The following is a 26494-nucleotide window of genomic DNA, read 5'->3' on the forward strand; positions in this document are numbered from 1 at the left end:
CGGGGCCGGGCGGAGTCGGGCGGGCGGCGGCGGCAGCTCCGAGCCTGGGGCTGCCGCGGGGAGGTGGGAAAGGGGGGGGCCAGCGGCAGCGCTTCGTGTCTGTTCGAGGCTCGGCTTGGGTCGCACGGGCTGCTCCTGAGCCGGCCCTGCGGCTCGCGGTAGCGCAGAGCCTCGGTGCCCCTGTGTAACGCTGCTCCTCAGAGTGACTCGCCGGCACGCCGCTAGTGCAGCCCGGGGGCGGAACGCCGGCCGCCTGCTGAGCCTCTGCGCCGGGAGCGGCGGGGGCTGTCTGCTTCTGTGCCCGGGGGAAGGATGTTTGAACAGAAATTCCAAAAATGTAGATGCTTAAAACTATTTGAAATGTTTCCTAGGAAAAGTGTTTTAAAAAAAAAAAAGTTATGGGGATGACTTGTTTCAAGGAGGCCTCATTAGTAAGTAGATCCTCATTGAATAAAACTGCTTTGAATGCTGTTTGCTTTTGGATGTAAAAAAAAAAAAATCCGACTTTGCTAACAAGGATGACACTAGCATCGGTTTCCTCTAAGTCTCTTTTTTTCTTACTGATCATTACAATTCTTTCAGTTTTCCACTACCATCTTTGCATGATGCAAGTTTATCAGTGAAAAAACTTTTCCTTTGCTGAATTTATGGCATGGCTCAGCTTAGGGTGCTCCTGCTCTGGAGCAGAACACGGTTCTCACGCACCTCTCCTCCTCTAGGTTCCCCAAACTACCCCATGATGTGCTGTGTAACATCTGCCCAGCAAATGAGTTGTTATCCAAGTACTCGGGATCAGGTCTTGGCTATTGCAAATGGTTTCCCTCATCTTGTCCATGAGGTAGTTTATTCCACAGTCCGTACTACACAGTGCAGAGAGCTCTAACTTTAACCCATAAGCTAGCAGGGAGAAGCCGAACCCAGCGCTGCTTGATGTCCGCTCCATGGGCTGGCCGTGCCATGCCACAAGGAGTGCCTGCACGCCGTGCATTGTACTCCGCTGTTCACCTCCAGAGCAGATAGTGGCAGTGCTGCACTCTGCGCTAATGCTCCACTCCTGGGCATCAGTGTTTGTTTATCTGTGCCAGCGATGGGCCCCACCACAGCGCTTACTTGCTGGAGCAGCACGGAGTTGGGCTTCATGGATATCACTAAAATTCAACGCAAAGAAAGGGTAGGAATTGAAGTGACGCCTCGTAGGTGTACGCGGGTGGTGGACTTCTTAAATGAGGTGTTTAAATACACAGAGGGATTTTTCCAGAGGTTGCCTGAGTGGTTAGATGCCAATGCGTTCTAGTGAGAACTGGGCACCTGCAGTAGGTAGAGGAATGTCTCCTGCCCTCAGAAGAATGGATGCTTTCTTCAGCTTGATGAAATTCCAGTACTACAGGGAAAATAGACGGAAACCCAACCTGCAAACAATCTTTGGCTACTTTAGCATGTCTAAAGTGTGACAAAGCAAAAATGCTACTGATAGTTTCAACTTTGATTTTACAGGCACAAATCCAACCTGTCTGTGAATTTGTTCCTTTCATCACCAAAGCAGGGATGTGAGATAGCATTCCACAGTCCGGTTTCGTGGTCCTGATAATGTTACCGAGGGCAGCTGCTGCCAGCTCCAGCTGAGAGGCTGGCTGCATGGCTTGTTCCATTACAGGGCTGTTTTTATAGACACTTCATGTATTTTTGTGAGTGCCTCAGCTATATCCTGAGTTAGCATTGTGGTCAGCAGTGTCACTGAGGGGTGACGCTGCTTCTGGGGAGAAGGTAAGAGCCTTCCCATGGTGCACGGAGCAGCTGAGCCAATGCTTCCCCAGGTTCGGACAAAGTAACTTCTTGTATGCTGGGTGTTGTGCGGCGTGCTGGTGGGAACGAAACCATTCTTAAAATAGCCCTCTGACTTATTTGGTGCTCAGGATTTGTATCTGCTTTTAGCTTGCTTTAGGAATACAAGCTTTCCAGTTTAATTCCACACTCGGTTAGTGTTGCAACTGACATGTTACTCTTGTTTATGAAAGAAGATGTTGGGCAGGAATGTGGAGCTCCGCAAGCCATCTATTTCCCCCTTTTGCTTTGAAACCTTAACAAAAGAAATATTTCAGGGGCTGGTTTTTCTTCTTCTTTTTTTATCTTTATTTTAAATATGAGCTGAAGTGATGAAGCTGAAACAGAAGATAGTTAAACATATAAAGTAGCTTGCTCACAGTGGATAACTGCTGTATAAGAAGAAGCAGCTGTTCTTGTTTATTGTTCACTCTCACAGCACTTAGCATTGCCATATGAATAATCTATTTCTGAATATGTCTCTGCCTGATCACTTTGTGTACTTCTGACAAGTAGTTTATCCTGCTTCTCAACATTAGTTACATTTCTCATCTTTTCAGTTTCATCAATTAATCATCATTTAATCACTTCAGAACCTAAGAAGACTAAAGGAATTTGAAAGAAATGCCCTGGATGATTAATTCTGTTCCCATAAAAGGAAAAGTGATGCCGGGGTTCTCAGCTGCAGGCCGGGCTGGAGCTGTTTTTCCAGTATCAGACAATCTCCCTAGGTGGGGGTAGTGCACAGCTATGGAGCCTGACATGTTTAGTTCATCTGCAAAGTGTGTTTCTGCAGGAGGCTCTAAGAAACGGCGGCGATGTAAAGAGGTGATGCATGTGATACAGCCCTCGGGGCAGGAGCAGAGGAGCTCTGACAGGAGCTTGGAGCAGATGTTCAGGCAAACGGAGAGAACGAAGTTTGTATGGGCAGATTTTCTTAGGTCTGTCACTGCGGCTTTTGGCAGCTGAGAACTGCCACAATTAGGGATTTCCTCAGCTGAAGGTTGGATTCAGATGATCATGTTTAATAGTCAGTAATCATCCCATCCCTTGTGAATTTCTCTCGTCTTTTTGATCCCACTTGTAGTTTCAGCTCCTGAGCAATAATTTCAATTTTGAGCCTGCAGAGAAGCATTTTTGTTTCCTTTAAAGCTGCTACACAGCAATTAGGTTGTACCTGTCTACCTAGAAACAATGCCTTAATGCAAATACAAAAAAGTGGATTTTTTTGTTTGTTTTTTTTTTTTTTGTATTACTGCCTATGTCATTTCCATGCCCCAAATTAATTCCGGACTTGGATTTTCTTCAGAGCCCAGTCTATCAAGAATTTGTCTCATAGGAACACATGTGGGGATCTACCATGAAGAGCGCTGTCACCACGGAAATGAGTCACAGCTGGTTATCTCCTACCCTATATCCAAATGGGAGTAATTGGGATGCTGCTGAGCCGTGGGGCAGACTACAGAACCTTGGCAGGTTTACGTAGCTAAAGATCCTCTGTCTTCCCATGATTTTGGCTTTTAGTAAGAATAAAAGTAAGTGAACTGATGACAGAAGTGTCTGAACGGACTGCTTACACAACAGGCCTGGAAACCATGGTGTGTGGTTTTTTCCCAAGAAGTCCAGGATGTTGGCAAATTTCCCATATTTATGCTGCGTCCTACAGCCTGCTATTTTTTATAGCAAAAGTACGCTGATTGCCAGAGTGGATTCATCAGGCTTTTTGTGATCTCCTTGGCACACAGTTGGGTGATTGGCTTTTTTGTACATGTGCCAGCATGTCCATACCCTCCATGTACAGCTGTGCTGCCTGTGCTTGCCTGATCACGGCAGTGAATGCCTTCTTGCAGCGTCGTGAGTCCTTCTCTGTGCAGACACTCAGCGTATGCAGTCTGCTGATCCGGATGTGTATCTGGGGCACTGGCAGAGGGCTGGTTTGGTAATATGGCTCTGTTACATCCTGTCATAGGTGGACTCAGATCAGGCAGTGTTCATAGCTGTCAACTTCCAGTTCTTCACAACTGGTCAGTGAAGGAAAGCGTGAGCAGGAAAAAAAAACAGGAAAGGAAGTAGGAGGCTGTCACGGTAAGTGCTTGAACAAGCGGCTGGGTTTATCCCTGCTTATCCACTGGTGATGCATTTGCAAGGTTAGAGCTTGGACACTTGTGGAGCTGAACACAACTGCGGCAGCTTTTCCTTGGGGTGCTGTCAGTGCTTGGCTCAGGAGAGATGCATGAGGTGACACGAAGATGCTGGACTGGGACAGCCAGGCTGCACCAGGGCTGCTCCATGGGCAGAGCCTGCTGCTGGTGCTGCAGTAATTTGCTGTGGTGCTCTGTGTGGTTCTGCCCCGCTGTACTTCCCTTTGGATAATTATTTTATAGTTATTATTTTAGTTTTCCTGTTTGTTTTTTTTTCCCTTCTTTGAGGTGAACTGTGATGTAGCTAGTAAGTGCATCCTCAGGATATTCAAACCAATCTGCCAGAGTTTTTTTTTATCAAAGTTTGGGATATGATGATGTCTTTCTTTTTTTTTACCCATTTCAGAGTGTTCTTTTCTCACTGCAGGCTGTGGTTGTGGTCTTTCCCCTCTTCTCTTTTGCCCCTCATCCACTTCCCAGTGAGAACCTGGAATGCTCTCAGCTGGTATCCCAGCACAACTGGGAGAGGAAGAAACAGCCATCTGTCTGTGCTAGGAACAAGTCAGGCAGTGGGATGCCATCCAAAAAGAAAGTTTAAACATATGTTATTTACTGAATGTTTCCACATGCAGTAAAAATAAAGCTACAATTCAAAACAGCGCCTTTAAAACACTGGAGGGAATGAATCATCCCAGAATCTCTCGGGTTGGATGGGGCTGTCTGCATCAGGGCTTTCCCTGCTTCCAGGCTGCCTGCCTTGAAAGCGCTTGTGATTCCTCAGCCCTGAAAGCCAGAATCTTGTTAAAAAGAGAATTAAAAAACACTGTTAATCAGCAAAGGGGGAGCAGTAAACACTTTCCTGTGAGGAAGAAGGGAGTTCTCGACGTGGCTGTCAGCAGCGCTGCCTTCTCGTGGCTGCAGGCCTGGTGCTCACAGGGGCTGTGGCAGTCAGCTCTGGGACAGAACAGCCTTCATGAGAAGTTCTCTCTTCAAGCCAGAGTCAAGAATGCAGTGACCACATCTGCATGTATTCAGAGAACGGAAAGGGGAACTAATAGCTCTTATGTCAATTTACTCGGAAGGGGATGTTTGGGAGGAAAACCGCTGCCTGTGTGATGGGGTGGCCCTGTCTCGGGTGCCCCGAGGAAGAGGACGGTGGGGAAGAGCCGGGCTGCTTGTGAGGTGCAGGGCTGTGGGAGGCTCCTGGCCGTAGCAGTAGCTCTGTCTCTTGTGTCCACCAGGGCTGGCACCACAAACCTGCAACATCTGTGTGTCTTGAGAACGACTCATGTCCTGATCAACGCCCCTGAATTAGAAGAAGCATTTTGATTTTGAATGTATCTGCAAGGTGAGGCAGCTCCTGTTAGTTCAGGATGCTGCCTGTCTGCGCACTGCTCCCGCGCAGCGCTCTGGGCTTTGCTGCAACACCATGAGGCCAGGCCTGGGCTGCTGGTGAGGCTCGGTCGTGCTGTGTCTGTGGGGCAGACAGGATTTCCTCTGTGTGCTTTTTATCACAACTGTTTTATATTCAGCCCTAGTATTTGCATGGGCTTATCCTGTCCTTTCTGTAGGTGTAGCAGTGGCTTGTTCTAAGCCCTCTCACCTAGTCATCCGTGCCTGCTGCTTCACATGGAGCACTTCATGCTTCCCATCTGGACTCCTTTTAGGCCATCTCTTCTGATTTCCATCCCATCCTCTCCAGGAATAATGTATTACTCTGTGCTTCCTTGGGTAGATGATAATGAATTGAGCAGACTTCTGTGCTACTGAGGAATGCGTTGGCTAGCTCGCAGCAGGAGAACAGTTTGCATCAAGTTGCAGATCATTTCCACTTTGCACAGCCAGGACCTGGTGTCTGGAGGGAGAACATCTGTGTCATTTCCCCACAGCTGACCACAAGCATGTCCTCACTGCCTCCACAAGCGTGCTTTGGCTGTCACCACCAGCTCCATCTACGGGACTTGATAGGGAGTTGTAATCATATTTTAACATACTGGATTATGTCTTATGGGTTATATAAGCACTCCTTTAAGACATGTTTTTGGCACTGAACAGTGATTTGTGTCCAACTACAATTCACAATTCATTTTTGCTTGCAACTGAAGGAGAGCGGCTGGTAGTTCCCACTGATCCGTTCTTATCTTTGCTGTGTGTGTGTGAGTGCATGATTCAGCTCTCACGTATGCTAAGGTAGGGCTTTTCAGCAGCTGATTGTATCAGTAGCTTTTCTCCGGGTGTGTTTCAGTCAGATGGGAGACCTGTATTTTCTCCAAGAGTTTCTCCCATGTAAGTAATATTCTTCCTGATTTGTATCATGGAAGTGAGAAGAAACTCAGGCTTTTGTGTTTTTGCATGCACCACGTTTTCAGCCTCCGTGCATCAGACTGAACCTTCTGTTTTCACTGAGTGGATCGTATTCACAAGGTAGGGAGACCAGAATAGAGCTGACATGACTCATAACGCAAACAAACAGCTGGAAAAAGTGAACAATACGCAAATCATCTGGGTGTTCTAGTTTACAAAAGTGGTTTAGTAGGAATTTTAACTTTTAAATGCAAAAACCTACTTGCCAATTGTATGGATAATGCTGTACTTTGTGTCCTGGACCGCTGATGTGAGTTTCCCTTGGAATCAAATGCTTGTTTTAAATGAAGGAGGAAGCTGTTGAAGGAACAATGCTGGTTTGACCTTTTAGGATTTGTGACTGGCTGCATCTGTTAAGATGTAGCTGCTCGGAGCACCGCTAACCATGCCACCTCTCATATAGAGAGGGGATTGAAATAGTTTGCAGATCCACCATGGTTACAGTAGGAGGAGGTTCTTCCATGCCAATTATTTCTTATCCCACAGAAGCTTTGTTTACTAGCTTCTTCAGGGGGTGGGAGGAAAGGGGTTGTTCTTAGCATTATGCGTATATGAATTTAAGGCCATCAGGAGACTGAGAACTGAACTCATCTCTCATTTTAGATATTTTTTCAATGCCTGTCACCTTGGCAACAAAGCTGAAGTCCCATCAGATTTGTTTTCAGTGACTTACTGAAAAGTTAGTTGTATTATATACTATTTTGGCAAGAAGGCAATAAAGAATAGAGAAGTATTCTTTTTTTCAGTATGTACCGTCATCGGCTGTTAATACTGTGCTGAACTGTCTTCCCTTCTCTGTTAAATGCAACATCACGTCTTGAATTTCTTATTGTCAGAACATGAATGGTTCTGTAATATTCAATCTGACAATCTTTGTAAATTCATCAGAGTTTTTATGGGTTTGCAAAGGATCGAAGAGAAAAGAAACGGTTGTGTGGGTAGTCAGAAAGTGTAGGTTATCTTCAAAGCGTAGGAACAGCTAAACCTGAGATAATAATTTGATATTTGATCTATTCGGTGACATTATCTCAGACAGTGCTCTGGAGTGAGGCAGCTCTTGCTCTGGCAGTGTTACTGTGATGTGTACAACCTGCTGATTTTGTTGGGATTGATCATGCAGGTAGCACTTTGCTCCTTACAGAATGCAGAGACTCTCTGTTCTTCCTTTCTTGCAGCAGAAATGTGGTGATTTACTTCTCCTTGTTGATACAGGAAGTGTAGGATGCTATGAGACAAGGGAACCCTTCTTTTCCTGTGGAGACATATTATTTTTTTGGAGCAATCCATAGTCTCTGGGCAACTGCTGACAAATGAGTAGAGGGAAAGGAGGAATTATCTGGGTGGAAATGCAACTGTTTGCCTCCAAGGTACAGTGAAGATTGAGGCACAAGAACCATTTCTGAAGCATGAATGCTGTGTGGTTGCAGACTTCTGCTCAGATTTACTGTTCTCTCCATATTTTAGAAATTCAGAATGTACTTGGCAGTTACTTTGATGCCCCATATTATCCATCAAAATGAAAAATACTGCCTTTGCCATCTAAAAATGCAGAAATTGCTCCTGGAGCACGCAGCAGGTGTCTTAGATGCTCTGTGGCGCAATGTTATGTTGGCTGCAAACCTTCCTGTGTGGGCCTTGTTTATATAACACGTTGAGACAAATTAACTGGACCTATCATGAACTGGGAGCTGGAGTTGTAAATGAGAACAACCATATGGTGATCAAGCCTGCCACCGTCACAGCCTCATTTAATGCAGCTGAGCTTTCCTGAGCAGCCCTGTGTGGGTAAGTCCTTTTCCTGTTGCTGGATGTACATATGGGAATGGCCACAACTCAGCTGTAGCTCGAGGGAACAAAAAGTTATTCTCAACGAAAATGTACGTTTGTTCTTCTCTTGTAAGTGGCTAGCAGAGTAAACCGTGGCAGAGTGCTTGCTCTGAAGGTAAGCCTGAGTTCTCCCTGTTGATGCACTGTCGGACCAACAGAACCAAGCTCCCTCAGGGGTGCTATTTCTGTTAAACCAGGGTGCTAGTAACAGAGCAATCGGACCTCTGTGTCTCTGTGCTTCATGCAAATTGTTAGAATATCTCTTTCCTTTGAACACATAGACCTCTTTACAGCTGAAGCTATTTAAACAAACCATTGCACTTACTTCTTTTTTCATCCACTGTTTTACCAGCAATTTTCCACCTTTTTTTTTTTTTTTTTGCAGTTGCTCATATTCAGTGAATATCCTGAAAAAAAGCCTCCAGGAGCTTTGTCAAATGGCTTAAAAATATACATGCTGTTCACAGGCTTAGAAACGTTGAAGTACAAAGCTCTGTGAGGAAAGCCCTGTGTGCTAATATTTGCTTTGTCATACAAAGGAGCTGCCTACTAAATACTTAAGCACATTCCTGTGCGTTTAATCTTGCTTCAGTAAATTTTCACTTTAAAAATTTACTTTAAAAAGCGTTACCATCACTACCTTGCACATTTTGTGGTCTGAAATACGCTGGTAATACCAGAAGTCAGGGAATGTTTTGTTTGTGTGCATTCCTTCAGCTCGGGTAAGCTGCTCTGGATGTTTGAGGTTGAGTAGGAATCAGGCTGGAGCCCAAGAGAATAAAGTGTTGTCTCTTCTTTTTGATTCCGTGAGACTGGATGATACTGCCTCCCAGAAAGATATTTTAGGCAACATTATATGCTTGAGATGATAGTAGGTGTGAAGATGTGACAGTAGATTTGATGTGGAGGAACTAGTCATTAATTGTTCCCACTAAGTGGCACTGCTGTGTGATGAGGGAGAAGGAATAAGGGATTCTATACTCTGTTCCCTTCTGCACAGTGCTGTGCCAGGTCTGAGCAGGGCAGAACTGGGCTCCTTCTTGTCAGGGACGAATTCAGAGGTGAGTAAAGATAAATGGTGAAAGTGCTGATAGCACAACTTATTGGGGTGCAGGGCCTCCCTGGAATGGGGGAGTGGAAGGCACAGGCACAGGGATGAGTGTGAGGAGCATAAAAGGGAGTTTATGTGGAGGGAGGCAAAGAGAACTGTTTCTTATAAGTGCTAGGATGGAAGTAAACAAAGAAGAATACTGAGTCCCAGAGTGGAGGTGGTGGAAGCACAGCTGTTAGGGCTCTGACAGTGCTGTAATGGAGAAGATGCACACCAGGATGTTTGCTGGGCAGAGAGACAAGAGGGTCTCCCTGGCTTTACTGGCCTTTCTTTTGAAACAAGCAGTTCCCAGTCTTTGGAAAAATCATTTTAAAATGTACTGAAGAAGCAGACTCCAAATTCTGCCATTGGTCTGTGAGATACATGCAGACTTTTGCACAGATTCAGCTTCCACGAGGCACCAAGTCCATGTGCTGTATGTGGTAAATCAGGGCTCTATCCCTGTAATTATTTCCATTGGCCAGTCTCTGTGATAAGGCATTCTCAGAGAGACCTGGCATGATTGTGTTAATTGCACATCTGGATACCATAACGAGTTGTTGTCTTCCACTGTTTGCTCAGAACATTGGACTTTTCTTAAGTTCTTGTTTTTATCACTATGCAGCCAAGTGTCATTTAGATGATCCATCTGCACTGAAATCCCATATTTCAAGCCCTTTCCTTGTTTTCCTTAAGTAACTTCTCTTTGCATAAGATGCTGACCCTGCGCAGCACCATTTCTATGACTAAGCCGGTCAGTTTTATTAACATCAGCTTGAAGTTTGCCTTTTTTTCCCATGTCTCCAACAAGACATGCTTTTCGGTATGGTCCTGGCAACCTTATCTGGCATTTACTGGCAGTAACACATCCAGAGCACAGCTTTCTGTGGCCTGACTCCACGATGCAAATTTGCACAGCAGTCATAAGCTGTACCAGCTGCTGTTACCCTTATTCCCTTCTGACACGCTTCAGATGAATCCTTACCAAAGGTCATTACAACCCACAGTTTATTCACCATAGCTCTCTTTCCTTCTGCAGCTAATTGACAACACAAGCTTGGACTCGAGACAGAACTTATAAAATACCAAGTTAATGAGAGGACCGAATCTAGGTGCTTGTTTCCTGCCACTTCTCACCTCCTTCTTCCCACCCCCCCAGCCCTGAAAAAAAAATGTCTTAGGGGATTTGAGCTTACCCTAAAATGGGATGCTAACAAGAAGATTATCCTAGATCTCTTTGCCTTCCGTCTGTTATGTCTGGCAGTGTCTCACTATATGGACTTTTATTAATAAAAAGTCCAAAGTATTTTTCCATTTGGGAGGGTCTTGTCTCTTTCTAATGTTGTGCAATCCGGTCGTGTTGGTTTGGGTGTGCTGCAGCTGCAGAAGCCATTCACAGCTGGCTTCCTTGGAGCTAGAGCTGTCCCAGCACACAGTTAGGCTTCCAAAATGTTGTCACCAAACTCAGACCTCTGACACTCTGAAGTTCCTTCACAGAAATCAGAAATATCAGCGGGACTAAGACATTGTTCTCATTGTCTATTTCAGTTTGAGAATTTGCAGTGAAATTTTCAAAAGTGCTTTCACTAATCACAGTGTTTGCAAACTTGAAATTTCAAAACAAAACGCGTTAGCTTGAACAACAGAGAAGCAGAGCTCTAGGAAGGGAGAGAGAGAGCAAGTATTCTCAGGGGGAGAGGAGAAAGCACATGCAAAGCAGGGTCTGATCTTTCCATGTCTTGTGGACGTAGCCACGTGGAGTGTTCAGCCCCCTACTGAAGCACTTGCTGAGGGTTTGTGAAAGCATGAACCTCACGCTGTCAGTAATTCTTCTTGGGGTGCATTAAAAGCAGATTAATAACCGGCAACATAACCATACATAGGCATTGGTTATGTTCATCCTAGCGTTCTTGTTTGACCTCCCAAGATGGGCACGGGCTCACACTGCAGTGTGTCTGGAGCAGCCTCTGCGGCCCTTGGCAGTGTGTGGCAGGTGCTGGACCTCGGACGTGGCTGCTCGTACCTCCAGGAGCAGCTGCACCAGCTGGAGGGGCACGGGGCTGCTCTGCATCTGGGCTGCCCATGCTGGAAGTGGAGAGTGAGCCTTTCTGTGCAGCCTGCGTGCTGCAAACACCTGGGAAGTGCAATGGGCTGGTGGTCAGAAGGACGAGCTCTTAGCTGCCTCTGTTTGTGGTGGTGGTCCATCAGCATGCTGTGCTCAGCCATGCCTGTTGCAATTCCATTGACCTGATGGGGCTGATGGCTGCTCTGTTTCTGTCACAGGGGTCTTGCTGCACCCTCAGTGAGACTTGGTTGTGGAATTACTGAATTAGCGTTACTCTCTCGCCTACCAGACCGCTAATGCCCTTTTGCTGACACTAGAGCTGAAATGCGCTGGTCCATCTCAAACTCCTCTGGCTTGTGTGACTCTGATGGAGGTTTGTGTAACATGGCATTCAGGTGCAAGGCGCTCAAGGCACGTGATGAATTTTGCTTCCTGCTCCTCTGACAAGTTCAGGGAGATGAAGGTGTATTCCCTCCATCCTCAGGTTGTTCAGATGTCTACTAGTAGTTCTTCTCTGTTCTCACATCTTTGAAACCTCTTTCCCTGCAGCCCTTGCCATCTGGAGCAAGCTTGCTGTTCGCTCCTCTGCATCTCATCAACTTTCCATTTAGTTGCAGCCTTCAGCAGACAAAACGTTGCCTTTGTTGCTGATGTCTTTTAATTTCTTCCTATCCCCTTGTCCTTATGACTAGATATTTGGCTTGCTCGAACGTAATTGCTCTGTCGGCTGTAATGGATAGCATATTGTCTTGAGCTATTGCCTGCTGGGATTAAGTATCTGTAAGAGGCTGAAGGAGCCTGAGCCTTCCCAGAGGAGTGAGTGCACAAACACGTTCCGCCCCTGCATTGCTGAGGGGGTGGGCGTGTTTGTCTCTGATAAAAGATTGGCTTCTGCAGCACTCTTCGATATTGGCAGGAGGAGGAGGAGGGAGCTGGGAGTCCCTGCAGCTTCTGCAGGAGGAGAGAGGAGCCCATTTGCTGTTAGAAATGGGCAAACTGGACTTCGGTTACATTTTTCTCACTATTTTTTGCACAATGGCTCTGAAGCTGAACTGTGTGAGCTCCATGTCTGTTGCAGGGCTTGGGTATGTTGTTACAGCAGCTGTGGTGCTTTCAGCTGTGGTAAGTGACCAGCACCACGATTAAACATCGACAAACTTAAACTTTTCAACTGCTTCTAAGAGTCACACTGCTTTCTAACTTTGTAAGGAGTTTGTGCAATTTTATAGTGGGATTTGGGGAGAAATGGAGTCCAGCTGACTGGAATCCTAAGAGTAAAAACTCACTGTGATCATTGTTTTCTACCTTTATCTTTTTGATATCAGCTTAGGAATCACTTTGGTAGCTAGCCTGCTGTTTTGCTTTCTAGTTTGTAACATTCTTTATTTCTGCCTTGGAAGCTGAGCCTATGGTCCCTCTTGTCCATCAGCTACTGTGAACTCTTCTCTTTATCGAATTACTGGATGCTTCTAATATAACATTTTAATTTTTTCTTCCCTGTTGTCTGATACCACTTAAAGGCATGCTGTAATATACATAAAAAACTTCCTTTGCCAATACTACGAAAATGTTCTGCTTACTTTCAGTGTTACCAAAGTGAATTATTTTCATATAAAGCTAAATGAAAGTGTTCGTTATGTTTTCATAAAAGAATGGATAGTATATTGTAAATAGGATTGTCTATTGTAAGTAGATAGCATCTGTGTGACAATACATGTATTAAAGCAGAATTGCAACTTCCCTAGGACAGGGTCTTATGTATAATACTTTAATCCCTAGAATAGAACAGTGACACAGGAATGTTGAAGTAATGTGTCCCTTGATTATCAATAGAAGAATATCAGAATATAAGAAACTTTTAAATGATCTCTTTGATGATATTCACAATATTTTCCAGCGAGAGCAGGGTAAGATTACACAATAATAATACTAATAGCTGGATAATATTACGCAAACTGTAAATAATGATGAATAATTGTGCAAGCTGCACAACATATAGTTAAAAGTGATATGTCCATTTCCTGTGGTCTTGGACTTTTACACAACATTTATAGAAAATAATACTTAGCAAGGAAACTTATATTCCATGTATGTGCCATACTGATAAGCTGTAAATTGGTATGGAAAATATCTAAAGTAAAATCAAGAAATTAAATAAAAAAAAAACCACCCCAAAACAACACTAGAGAAAAGAGAGCCTACGAAGGAATGTGCCAGGGATAAGGCAGAAAACAGAGTTGTTTGGAATTTAAAAGTAACAATCATCAATTGAGAAAGATTTTATTTATTTATTCACAAAGTTCAGTGCAGGAGAAAAAAGAAAGGAAACTCTCCACTTGTTGCCCGGGACAATAGTTAGAGATCAGAAGCAATGTAATTTAAACAAGAGTTTCCTTGTACTGTGTTTTGTATTGAATAACATCCTCTGTCCTGCCCCTAGCCTGTCAGCATGGTGGAGCACGCTGAGTTTGCGAAGGCTGGGAAGGAGCCTGGCCTTCAGATTTGGAGGATCGAGAAATTTGATTTGGTGCCAGTGCCAAAAAATCTGTATGGAGACTTCTTCACAGGAGATTCCTATCTGGTGCTGAACACCATCAGACAGCGCAGTGGGAACCTCCAGTACGACTTGCACTTCTGGTTAGGTAAGTCTGGTGGGAGTGCCCCTGCTGAGGTGAATTCTGTTCCTCACTACTCCGGCATTCTCCAGTAAGTGTTACCCAAGGAAATAAGGAACAGAACTTTTGGCACCCTGAGAATGCAATTTTGGGAGCGTATATTGCTACTCGACTTAAATATTTGAAATAGTTTCTGCAGTAGAGAATACAGCCACCTCTGTACCTAGGAATAGAATTGTGCTTTCAAAAGAATGGCTTTTCTGATGGAGGTGACATAATTCCTAGTTCTCCAGAGTATGTTGCCAGGCCCACAGAAAAGATAAGACCTCAGATAAAGAGTCTGCTTAAATCTTTTCTATTTCAAGGGGTAGAGGTCAGTTGTTATTTTCCTCACTGTGTGTGTGCTCCTTTTCCCCATGAAGTTCAGACCTCTGACCTGGCCTTCTGCAGTAAATGTCACCAAGTAACATGGCAAGGCTTTCTCTGCATTCTGCAAAACCAAGACTCTCTGGCAATATCATAGTTAAAGCTACGTGAGATACTTGCATGGTGGTTTGCCCTATTTGTCATCTGTCAATAGCTTTTCCACACTACAGAGATTCTGAGAGGCAAACTGCTGAGGAACTGTTGCCCTGCTAGTCTCTACAGCCTTGACAAGCTGACAATGTCTTCCTGCAGATTCATCTACTCATGAATTTGGTCCATGAGAAGCTTCCTCCCAGGACAGGGTGAAATAGCAAAGGGAAAATGTATGATCCTTACCAAAGACACAGCTGGGAAGCAGTGGGGCTGCAGCAGTTACATCATATCATAAACCTTACAGAAAAAAAACTTTTTTTTGATGCTGTTTGGGGTTATTATTAGAAAAGATTGCAAACGGTTACTCTGCAGGCCTGTGTGGAAGCTAAACTTTCCAGGAATCTCCTTTCTCCCTTGTGCTTATGCAGTTGAATGCTGAGGCAGAAACCTTGCATTCTCTCCACGTTTTTGCCTTTTCATTTCTTAGGAGATGAAAGCTCTCAAGATGAGCGTGGGGCAGCTGCCATATTCACTGTTCAGATGGATGATTACCTTCAAGGGAAAGCTGTCCAGCACCGTGAAGTGCAAGGCCATGAATCCTCAACATTCCTGGGGTATTTCAAATCTGGCATCAAGTACAAGGTAGGTTATGGCTGGATCTTTGTCCTGCCAGTCTGAATCAAATCTGCAAGAGATGGCATCCTGCCACTTCTCAGAAGAATAAGAGTTGCCGTTTTGCCAGTTGCTTAAACGTTCTCAACCAGATGTTTTCAATGAGGTGGAACTGACAGGGTGGAGAACAGCAGATCCCAGTGGGAGAGCTTTGGCTCAATTAATAATGCACAAGGAAAGCCCCAGGAAATTTTAGGGATTGGGGTTTTGTTTTTCTTCAAGAGGCAGAGGGAAAAAAACAGTCCCAAGTTGTCTGGAATGAATTTAAGAGCAATCCAAGTTAATGGGAAACGCCTACACAGTAGACTTAACTTCTCCCAATTGCTTAACTAAGATTGGCCTTGCCTGTCTCTTTTTCTGTGCTCAGTCCACCTCCTTACCATCCATAATGTTTGGGAAAAGCAGATGAAAAGCAGTGGGAATTGTACTTCCTTGCAATAGGAGAAGTAGAAACCTATAGTCTAGAATTGTTATCCTTGTTAGGAATGCAGTGGTAAAAGGAAAGGGATATCAGGTCAAATGCTTGCCAAGTATCTACATCTCCTTACGTTCAACTCTCCTAATCTTTCTGTTTTGCTCATTTGTTATTACTTTCTATTCATTCAAATTTGGTAGTGCTTTCCTGGACGATATCTTGTAGGGAAAGGGAATCTTGGGGCTGGGACAATTTCTGGTAGGCAGGATGTGCAATACATGTGGAAATACACCCTTTACCCCACCAGTCAAAATTCTGCGAAAACCTCAACTGATCCTGATCTCATGTATTGTATCAGTGTCCCATAGGCAACAAAGGAATGGATAGCTGGGGTGCATCACTGGCTATATTGACATACATATATGCTTGGACTTTTGCTCTTCCCGCAAGCTTCTGATGACCCTTCTGTTCTGTGAGAAATAAAAAACTTCTCATGGATAGCAAATCAGTATATTCTTCTTCTTCTTCTTCTTTTTTTTTTTTTTCTCCAAAGGAACAGCATAAGTATTAATTTTTTCTTACTTTTTAATTTTTGTCTTAGGCTGGTGGCGTGGCTTCTGGCTTCAGGCACGTGGTTCCCAATGAAGTAACTGTGCAGAGGCTTCTCCAGGTCAAGGGCAGGAGAACAGTCCGAGCGACAGAGGTCCCTGTGACCTGGGAGAGCTTCAACACGGGGGATTGTTTCATCCTTGACCTTGGCAGTGTAAGTACCACGAAAAAGATGAGTTATCAGACTTTCAGAGGCAGGAAAATTCTGATTAATTCACTTTTTCTTTTTTTTTTCCTTCATGCTGTGTTTAGTTATCTCAAGTGCTCAGCATTCTGAACCACCATGTAGCTGGTTTTCTGACATCTTTCACTCCCAGACATGCTGCCTCCTCCTCCAGAGCAGGTCACGTTAGGGCCTGACAAGTGGCAGCGGCGTAATTTTTCTTTCTCCCCAGAACATCTACCAGTGGTGTGGCTCCAACAGCAACCGTCAAGAGCGTCTGAAGGCCACCGTGCTAGCCAAGGGGATCCGGGACAACGAGAGGAACGGTCGTGCCAAAGTCTTCGTTTCAGAGGAAGGAGCAGAGCGGGAGGAAATGCTTCAGGTTGCTCACTTCAACCATTTCTCTATGCTGGAATGGGAAGGGCGGTATGTGAAAGAACAGATGCAATGGATGGGTAGGCTCAGTAATGTTTGTCTTTACACGGGAAGTGCTGGTGTCAGAAACACTCTCACTTTAAAGCAGACTTGGTTCTCGTCATTGCTGGGACATCAGTACACTTCTGCTGATGTTGATCTAGAAGTTTCTTCACTTTGTTTCTTCTCCTTGTTTCTTGTGGCTGGAGCATCTGGAAACAGAGACTCTTTTGGATTGGCTAGTAATATTTTCTTTCCTCTCTCTCTCAGGTCCTAGGACCAAAGCCCAGTTTGCCGCAAGGAGCTTCTGATGATACTAAAACTGATACAGCCAATAGAAAGCTGGCTAAGCTCTATAAGGTAACAAGAAACAGATGTACCCTGACAATTGCGGAGAGTGAAGTAATTTTTCCACAATTAGATGGAGCTGGAATAGCATAGAAGAGCTGATCTGATCTGACTCAGAGTCTTTTAGGAACTTTTTAAATGTAAACATAGGAACCTTGGTTGCTTACACTGCATACCCACGTGCTTTTTGCTGTCTTTATCAGAGACTAGACTCAGCAGTGAGGATTCAGCTGGAACTTTTCAGGAATTTATGAGAGAAAGGCAGAGTGTGAAATGATGGGGGACACTGTTAAAAAGATGAGAAGAATGGACTAGACCCAGGCTTTACCTCTTTCAGCATGCAGTGAGAATGATGAAGTAGTGATTTGCCGTCAGCTAGTATGAGTGCAGGAGACTGTTCAAAACTTCTTGGGAGGAATTTTTCTCTAAAGCTGTCTCCGCTAATGACCTGGTGAATGTCTGCCAAGATGGTTTGTAATGTAGACCTTTGCTTATTAGTAGGTACAAGAACTCAGACCATTAAACACACTTGACACAGGGAGGCCTACTCATAATTACCAAGACAGTGCTATTCAGTTCTCAGATGCAGTTATTTTGCTTTAGAAGAACTTCAGTGACTGCTTTTGCATCAAATACATTTACTGTTTTGGATTAATCTTTGATTCTTGTGATTGCTGCTTTGCTAGATGTATCTGAAATTTTCAGAGTAAGAGCTAGGTTCTGTCATACTGTTGCTGTGTCAAAGGTATCCTGTTTGAATAACAATAGTGCCTGAAGCAGCCAGTGTATTCAGGTTGATTTCCCTTCTACTCTATGAGTTTTGGACTACTGCCATGAAGCTGGAGGGAAACAGACAATGCCTTATCTAATCTCTGTGCTGTGTTACCATAGGTCTCGAATGGGGCTGGGAACATGGCAGTTTCCCTCGTGGCAGATGAGAACCCCTTCTCCCAGGCAGCACTGAACACAGATGACTGCTTCATTCTGGACCATGGCACAGATGGAAAGATCTTTGTTTGGAAAGGTACCATAGAGATGCAGGTGAAGCTGGTTATGTATGCGTAGGATTTTCATCCCAGTCCCTGTTTCTTTTGAGCCAGGTAGGAGAGTGTACACTTAATGGTGGTGGTGCTTCTCAGGGCATTAGATGATGCTATCAGATAGCATTAACAATCTCAGAAAAGCACTCTCATCTGAAATGGCAGGTGCTGAGATGCTGGGGTTTTGGTTAAATGAAGGCTTCTGGGAACCAGAAAGAAAAAAATGAATTAATGTCATAAGCAGAAAGGAAATTGTTCTCTCAATCATCATAGAAAAGCATGAAAGAAATAAAAATTTCATTTAGTACTTGGCATCATCTTCTAGCTGGAATTCTGTGCCCTTCAGCTGCTGCAAAAGGTTGAAGTGCTATGGACAGTTTTTTCCCTGGGTAGACAAAACTTGTTAAAAGTTGCTATCTCTTCTATCCTTTTTCATTAAAGGCAGGAGTGCCAACTCTGATGAGAGGAAGGCAGCCCTGAAAACAGCTACGGATTTCATTGATAAGATGGGTTATCCGAAACATACCCAGGTAAGGATGTGCAGCCCACCCAGACACCACTGTGAATAGTTTTCTACCACATAGGCCAGAGTCCAGAGCACAGCTCATGTAAAGTGTCAGTGTCACTCTTTCAAGTAGCTCCTGTTTCGATGGATGTGCTCTTCAGCAGAGCGATACTGCAGTATATCTCCAAGGCTAACGCTGTCCTTAGAATGTCATTTACTGCTGTAGAACTAGCAAGTAACATTTATTCCTCTCAGATACATTTGTATTTTTATCTTTTACCTTTTCCATCACCTCTCAAAAAGGTGAAAAAAAGAAGATGTGGGTAAATTTACCTTTCTTGAAGTGATGATTCTATAAGTTTAATGTCCCTTCAGCTTCCCTCAAAACCCAACTTAGACTGAGTATACATCTCCTAGAATATTCTGAAACCCATATTGTTGGTTGTGGTAGTATGGACCATCCAGGCACAGTTACACAAAGGCTTAAAGATTGATTAACACTAGCTTGGAAGAAGTTGGGGACAATTCTTTCAAACTAGTGGTTGCAAGCAGCAGGTAACAGATGGTTTGTGGTGTGTCTTTAGTTTTGGTAAAGATGTGTTTGATATCAAATAACTGGAGGTTTGATTGATTGCTGTATCTCAGGCATCAGTGAGACCTGACCTGGCTCTTAGTACTGCTTCATGACACCAAGCCCTTCACTGCTGTAGTCTCAGGAGAGTTATACAAGGCAATTCTGCCAGCCTGAAACCAGGGCTCCTATGAAGCAAGCAGTAAGCAGTAGCCAGAGCTGGAGCTGTGTGGGATGTGGGGTCAGGCTTCTCCTGATGGGCTGGCTTTTTCATTTCAGGTCCAAGTCCTCCCTGAGAGTGGTGAAACACCTTTGTTTAAACAATTCTTCAAGAACTGGAGGGACAAGGACCAGACAGAAGGACTGGGAGAGGCTTACATTTCTGGTCACGTTGCCAAAATTGAGAAAGTACCTTTTGATGCTGCCACTCTGCACACTTCCAGGGCCATGGCTGCCCAGCATGGCATGGAGGACGATGGCTCTGGCAAGAAACAGGTAAGCCATGTCAGAATCCTTTTGAAAGGTTTCCAGAATTGTCTTTACTATTTGATGCATTGCTGCAAGAACAGGTGGAGCTTGAGACTCATCAACACTGCACTTTCCTAAATGCTGGGTTAATCTTTAACATTTAAGATACCAGGAAGGTCTTGAGAGCCCTACAGCCATGTGGTGTAGATGAGCTGTCATTTCCGCTTCAAGATTGCCCTGGGGGCAATGCTTCACCCAGCAGCATTGGCCAGACTTCTTTCTCATTCCTCATCCCTGTTATTCCAGCTCTTGCCATCATGCATGTGTTGAGTGATTGTCTCGGAACACCTATCTGGCACATCTGGATGTATGTGTTTGTGCACAGAAGCAGTGGTCAAGGTGGGCTTGAAAGAGCTGATCTGTGGGTCCTAGCCAACCTTATACTTTTCAAAAATCCCCAGTGAACTAAAAGCTCTGTTCTTCTTCATCCAACTGAGAGAAATCAAAATGATCATGTCATGTACAAAATGGGCACCAGTGCTGGCAGTGCTCATAGTCTAACTGACATTTCTCCTGTGTTTCTCACCATTCGGAAGGCCTGATCGAGATTTGGTAGTTCACAGTAGGATAAACTAAATGTTCCTTGCTTCCAGGCCTGGCTGCAGGCTGTGGAAATCTGTGGTGGAAGGGAATGACAGATTTTTAGTGGCTTTCCCCAGCAGGTGGGGCTGCAGGACTGTGAGTTTTGGGAGGCTGGATGAAGGAAATGGAACACAGGCTCTGCTGAGGAGCTTCTGCTTATTCTTATTTCACTCAGAAAATTTCTGGTCCTCTCCCTTTGTGCTCTTTTCTAGATTTGGAGAATAGAAGGCTCAGAGAAAGTGCCAGTGAATCCTTCGACATACGGCCAGTTCTATGGAGGGGATAGCTATATTATCTTGTACGACTACCAGCATGCTGGAAAGCAGGGGCAGATCATTTACACTTGGTAAGAAAGATTGGGCCTTTGTGGAGCTGTGAGTCTACTTCTTTGAGAACGAGTCACTGCTGGTTCCCACTTATGGAGGATCCTCAGGGAATGAGATTTCACCTAGGATAGTGTTCCCTTCCAAAACATTACCAGAGGTTGGGAAAATTTTGAAGTGTGAATGGAAGGAATTACTGTGCTAGCATCTTTTTTGTTTGTTTGTTTGTTCATTTTCCTAGTAGTCGTTAATCCCTCCTTTGTATCAAGCTCTAGGCTTTTTGCAGTTTCTACATCTGAGACCACTGTAACTAACTTTTCTTCCCTGGACATCTTTATTGGTGGATTGGGACTGTTACAGTTCCCAGGCCATGCCTTTAAAGAGGAGTTTTTTAACAGTCTCACAGTGGTGATGTTCTCACTTCTCAGCAAGCAGAGAGGGTCCAGGCAAGCAATGTAACTAAAACCAAAAACGGAGCAGTCTGTGTAAGTGCTGCATGTATAGGTCATGCTAGCAGTGCGAACAGGCATGTTTTTAAGCTGGCTGCTGGAAGGATCTTTGGAGATAGGCATGGAGATACTAAAGCATCTCTGCTTTCTATCTAGAAAACGTTTCTATCTCCCTCTGTAATCAATCAGTCTTACAATCTAAGACAGTGAACTTCTTCATGAGACTGTGGATGCCCCATCTCTGGAGGCATTGAGGGCAAGGCTGGATGTGGCTCTGAGCAGCCTGCCCAGACCCTGCCCATGGCAGGGGGTTTGAAACTAGATGATCTTTGAGGTCTTTTCAACCCAGGCCATTCTATGATTCTAAGTGCTACCAAGGTTTGGTAGCATAGAATTTTTTCTTACATCTTGTTGTCTGTAAGGTGAATGTGTTGGGGAAAAGGCTAGAAATAAAACTCCAATTTTCCTTGTCTTTCAGGCAGGGTGCTCATTCCACTCAAGATGAAATTGCGACTTCAGCCTTCCTCACAGTACAGCTGGATGAGGAGCTGGGAGGCAGCCCTGTGCAGGTGAAAAGAACAACGAACAAAACAAAAACCACAAAAACCCACAGAGAATAAAGAGAATATAATTGGTTTTCTCATACCTTGCAATTGGCAGTAAGCCTTCTGCTTTCTAGTATTAATAATTCTCAGAAATTAATGATCTGCATTTCATATGAATTAATGCAACATGTTGCCAGCCAACAGAACTTGCTAGGAGAAGCAGAAAACACCCTGGATAAATGTAATTACATTTTTTTGCAAAGGCAGCTGGGTCGGTGAAGATTGCAAACTCCATAAGTTCTGTAAGAGGATTCCAGCCAGAAATACGATGGCAAAATCCATTTCTACTATACTTTATGCTTCTTTTCATCAGGGCCTTGAAACTGACAGCAGGTTATCTTTTTCTCTAGAAACGAGTAGTGCAAGGAAAAGAGCCACCTCATCTGATGAGCATGTTTGGTGGAAAGCCCTTGATTGTTTACAAGGGTGGAACCTCTAGGGAAGGAGGGCAGACCACACCAGCTCAAACACGGCTGTTCCAGGTCCGGTCCAGCACCTCAGGAGCTACCAGAGCTGTAGAGGTATGTGGAAAGAGAGCCAACTTCTGTGCTGTATGCATGGCTGCGATGGGGACACAGTCTCTTTGAGAAGATCAGTGGCCAGACTGAGCTTTCTGGTGTAAACTGTAACAAACTTCTGAACCTTTATAAGCTGTTAAAAGATGTCTCTTTTCCTGTGAATAAGCGATGATAATCACTATATTCTTTTGAGTTTATAAATATCACCTCAAACAGGTTGGAGCTGTTCTCTCTTAAGTCCACAACAGATGTTACACCCTGCACAAAACAATGATTTTCAAATACTGTTTGGTGCTGGATGTTGTGACTTGTTCTAAGCTTGTGTAACCACACTGCTACCAGTGAAAAACTGCAAGTGCTAAAGACTCTCAATAAAAATAGGGCCTGTGCCAGGATGCAGGCTAAGAGCCCTACTTATCTGAAAGAAAATGCACACATACAAATAAACTTTATGTTAATGATTCATCAGCCTCAGCAGCAGGGATGGTGCCCTGTGATAGTCTCCCCAGCAAGTTCTTGCATCTCCTGACAGAACCATAAACACTGGCAAAATGACAGCCCCAAGCATTTGAGCAGAAAATTGGATGTATCTGTAGATTGTATAAAGAAACACACATTCTCGTGTGACTAAGCCCAACTCATTACCCAGATATGGGCAAATATACAACATATATTGGAACCCTACATGCTTGCATGGAATATCTTGTTTGAAGTTTGTTTAAGGATAGATATTAATTTTTATTTTCAAATTATGGGCTCTGCGTAGAGGATGATTACACCTCACACGTGCAACATTCTTTCTTTTCAGCTGGATCCTGCTGCCAGTCAGCTGAACTCCAATGATGCTTTTGTCCTGAAAACTCCCTCTGCTGCTTACCTCTGGGTTGGCCGAGGCTCCAACAACGCTGAGCTTTCAGGGGCACAGGAGTTGCTGAAGGTTCTGGGAGCTCGCCCAGTACAGGTTTCCGAGGGTAGAGAGCCAGGTGAGGGATGCACACGAAGTCTGAGGTCATTTCTGTGTAGCTGCACTTTCTCAATAATTATTTCATGGATATTTTCTTTTAGTCTCCCGGAACAAGGAAATGTGAACGTGACACAGGGTGGCTTCTCTGATCTAGAATCTTACTTAGATTCTATTAGATTCCGATCTAGATTCTTGACTTAGGGAGGAGAATGCTTCAAGTCCTACCCAAGCCATACTGCTACTGTGTTTTCCAGGAATAGTTGAAGCAACAACAGTCTGTCTTTTCCAGATAACTTCTGGGCGGCTTTGGGTGGAAAAGCTCCCTACCGCACCTCTCCTCGGCTGAAGGACAAGAAGATGGATGCTCACCCCCCTCGTCTTTTTGCGTGCTCCAACAAGAGTGGACGCTTCACTGTGAGTATCTGGGGAGACATTCAATTCATTCAACATTCATCTGACAAAGCTGAGAGAAACTTGGTCAGAGTCTGCTCTGAGTCAGCTGATGGGCTGTTGTACCCAATTTTCCTTTGTAGTGTTGCCTCCAGAAAGGAAAGCATTAGCACTGTTTATTTTTTCTGCAGAGACAGCAGCTATCTCTATAGCATCTTTCTGAACTGTTAGGCTGGTCCTCCCCTGGTTAACAACCAGCATTCCAGCTCCTAAGATCTTAACTCATGAATCTTGTAAGCAACAAGAGGCAGCATTTGAAGTCTTGTGCATGAATGAAAGACTGTTTTTCTAGATAGATAGAGACTGATTTTGTATTCTGTTGCCTAAGAATGCTTCTGTGATGCAGCCTGAGTTGTGTGGTCAAATACTATGCCAGTGACATGCGTCTCATTGACAAGAGGTGAAACTATAGCCCTGGTAAACTGCATTTCTTGCAAAGGTAAAGTGATGCTTCCAGAATGTCCTCATCTTTTGACCTTATGTTTTTCAGATTGAAGAAGTCCCTGGAGATCTGACTCAGGATGACCTTGCTACAGATGATGTTATGATCCTCGACACATGGGATCAGGTATGTCATGTTCAACTGCAAAGGAGAGAAGCAAAGAATATACACAGTGTGGCTCTAGATTTAGAGATCCAAATTACAATCACTAGCAGAATTATTAAATTGTAGAGTCCTTTCACCTTGAAGCCTGAGAACAAATCACCTCACCAGTGACACTGAAGAGAACTTACACACAGAACGTGAGAAAAGAGTTGGTGTCTTGCCATTTTGTTCGTTAGCTTATGGGCTGAAGAAGGCAAGCTGTTGTGTACTGAATATACTCCCCCAGGCTGTAAACTTCTTGAGGGCAGTATCCTTGTCCTGGCTGGAGATGACCGAACTGTTGTTAGCATTCAGCGGTTTAAAACATAGATGCATTTTCTGTTACTGCAGAGGGCTCGTGTTAATTGCTGTGCATGTCTCAGCCAAAAGCGAACTTAGAGATAAATTTTGTGTCTGTTTATGTAAAGATGTTCAAACATCAGTTAGTTTTTCCTGGTGTTAAGCCAGTGTACGGCTTGTTCACGTAACTGGAATTTACAGCAGATAAACTGCAGTCAAAAAGCTTCCTCTCAGCTACCAGTAACTTTCTTCAGGTTGGTCAGTGATCCGGGCACACCAGGAGGAATATGTTCCTGTTCAGTGTTATCCTCTGTTCACTGAGCCCCTATCTTCTCTTTCATAGGGGTGTTGGCCGTTGCTGAAACAATTCATGTGATTTATTTTTTTTAATCTACAGGTCTTTGTATGGATTGGAAAAGATGCCCAGGAGGAAGAAAAGACTGAGGCTTTGAAATCTGGTAACGTCATGACATTTTTCCTTCTGAGATAAATGTTTTTTATTTTCCCACCATCTGATTTTAAGTCAGACGATTTGATAGACCGAGAAATATATCCTAATCATAACATTCAATGTTGTGACCAAAATGATCATGTAGATTGAGAAAGGCGGATCCCAAAGATCAGCATAAAGAGTTATGGTATTTAGACACACTGCTCAAACCCTAACATTGAAAAAGTATCCCAGTGTGGGTGAGCACAGACTGCCATTATACTGGAGGATTTAATAATCCTAATGTCTGTTTTCTACCTAAAAATGCCAGTCTTCTAACAGGTGTAGATAAAACCGTGGCGCAAAAGCTTATTTGTTTTAATGAAAAATCTGAAACTGTATCTCTAGCATCCATCTGCTGCTCCCTAAGGTTTGTACTACATGAGGTTTTCTTCTCCTTGTGCCTTTACAGCGAAGCGGTACATTGAAACCGATCCAGCCAGCCGCGATAAGAGAACTCCAGTCACACTCGTTAAGCAAGGGCTTGAGCCTCCAACCTTCTCCGGCTGGTTCCTGGGCTGGGATGATGACTACTGGTCTGTCGATCCCCTGCAGAGAGCAATGGCAGATGTGGATGTCTAAGTAAAAGGTTTTTCCTCTTTTTAATAGAGCAAGTTTAGTTCCTTCTGTGCCTTCAAGAGCTGCTTCCTCCTGCTGGATGGATGCTAGCATGGCAAAGATGTTAATAGCCAATTAGCTGTGCAATAAGTACCAAAACCAATCACGACCGGTCATATTGCTCTACTCCTTGCTTTGATTATATTTAATACAGTAAAGCTTGTTTGGAATAGGAGAAGAATAAAATGGGTGAGCTTTGCTACTAAGATGAAAACATTAAACAGAACCTGTAGATCCCACGTTTGAACTTACTTGAAACAAATACACACCTTAGAAAACGAAACCTTCTTTGTGCTGTTTTTTGTGAGTGTGGTAAATGTTTACAAAAAGGATTTTATGGCGGTTTGGGATGTTTTGTTTTCCTCTCCCTAGAACTTTTATCATTTAATACTCCGGTAAATTCACTGTATTCTTCTCTTTCAGAAAGTCAAGCAATAGTAAATAGCGTTTTTTAACTCAGGATCAGAGGAGGAAGCGTTGCTGTTTTCAACAGGAATTCACAGGGGTGACCAGTACAGAGCAGCAGCAGGTACAGATTCACTCATCTTCCCCAGGGATTAATGGCAAGCTGTACACTAGCTTTGTTTCCTACTGCAAGTGTGTGCACAGAGTGATGCTAATTAGTACATCCTTGTGAACCGTGTTGACACCCTTAGTTCTGCTTATGTTAACTAAAATACTGGCCAACATCTGCAGATTGGTATATTGTTTTTATAATGCAGAGGTAATAATAGCTGTAAATACAGAACTGACCTTTCCAGAAAGGTGATTAAAAAAAAAATAAACTTTATGCTGGCCAGTATCAGATCAGAACAAGGGCACTTTACTCACTGATCTTGGCTTTTTGTTTTCATTCTCATCTCCCAGTAATTAAGGACAGATGCCAAACTGGGTAGCAGTGG

General features: G+C 44.0%; 1 protein-coding gene across 3 annotated transcripts in view; it reads left to right on the forward strand.

The window, feature by feature from the left end:
- Positions 1–25875, forward strand: part of GSN (gelsolin) — a 30714-nt gene extending 4839 nt beyond the window's left edge. Inside the window, exons 1-17 of one of the 3 annotated variants that reach the window (XM_021414096.1) lie at positions 390–431; positions 13749–13950; positions 14930–15084; positions 16131–16292; positions 16534–16683; positions 16986–17075; positions 17955–18087; positions 18545–18633; positions 19459–19674; positions 20502–20635; positions 21540–21630; positions 22017–22187; positions 22993–23167; positions 23438–23562; positions 24089–24166; positions 24882–24942; positions 25387–25875. In XM_021414096.1, coding sequence (XP_021269771.1) covers positions 399–431; positions 13749–13950; positions 14930–15084; positions 16131–16292; positions 16534–16683; positions 16986–17075; positions 17955–18087; positions 18545–18633; positions 19459–19674; positions 20502–20635; positions 21540–21630; positions 22017–22187; positions 22993–23167; positions 23438–23562; positions 24089–24166; positions 24882–24942; positions 25387–25556 — 2235 coding nt within the window. In that variant the 5' untranslated portion in view covers positions 390–398 and the 3' untranslated portion in view covers positions 25557–25875. Of the gene's footprint in view, positions 1–389; positions 432–12194; positions 12431–13748; positions 13951–14929; positions 15085–16130; positions 16293–16533; positions 16684–16985; positions 17076–17954; positions 18088–18544; positions 18634–19458; positions 19675–20501; positions 20636–21539; positions 21631–22016; positions 22188–22992; positions 23168–23437; positions 23563–24088; positions 24167–24881; positions 24943–25386 lie in introns of those variants that run through there. The other 2 variants (XM_021414094.1, XM_021414097.1) reach the window with 2 other exon arrangements.

Source organism: Numida meleagris, chromosome 16 (genome assembly GCF_002078875.1).
Source record: "Numida meleagris isolate 19003 breed g44 Domestic line chromosome 16, NumMel1.0, whole genome shotgun sequence".
NCBI classification, from domain to species: Eukaryota; Metazoa; Chordata; class Aves; order Galliformes; family Numididae; genus Numida; species Numida meleagris.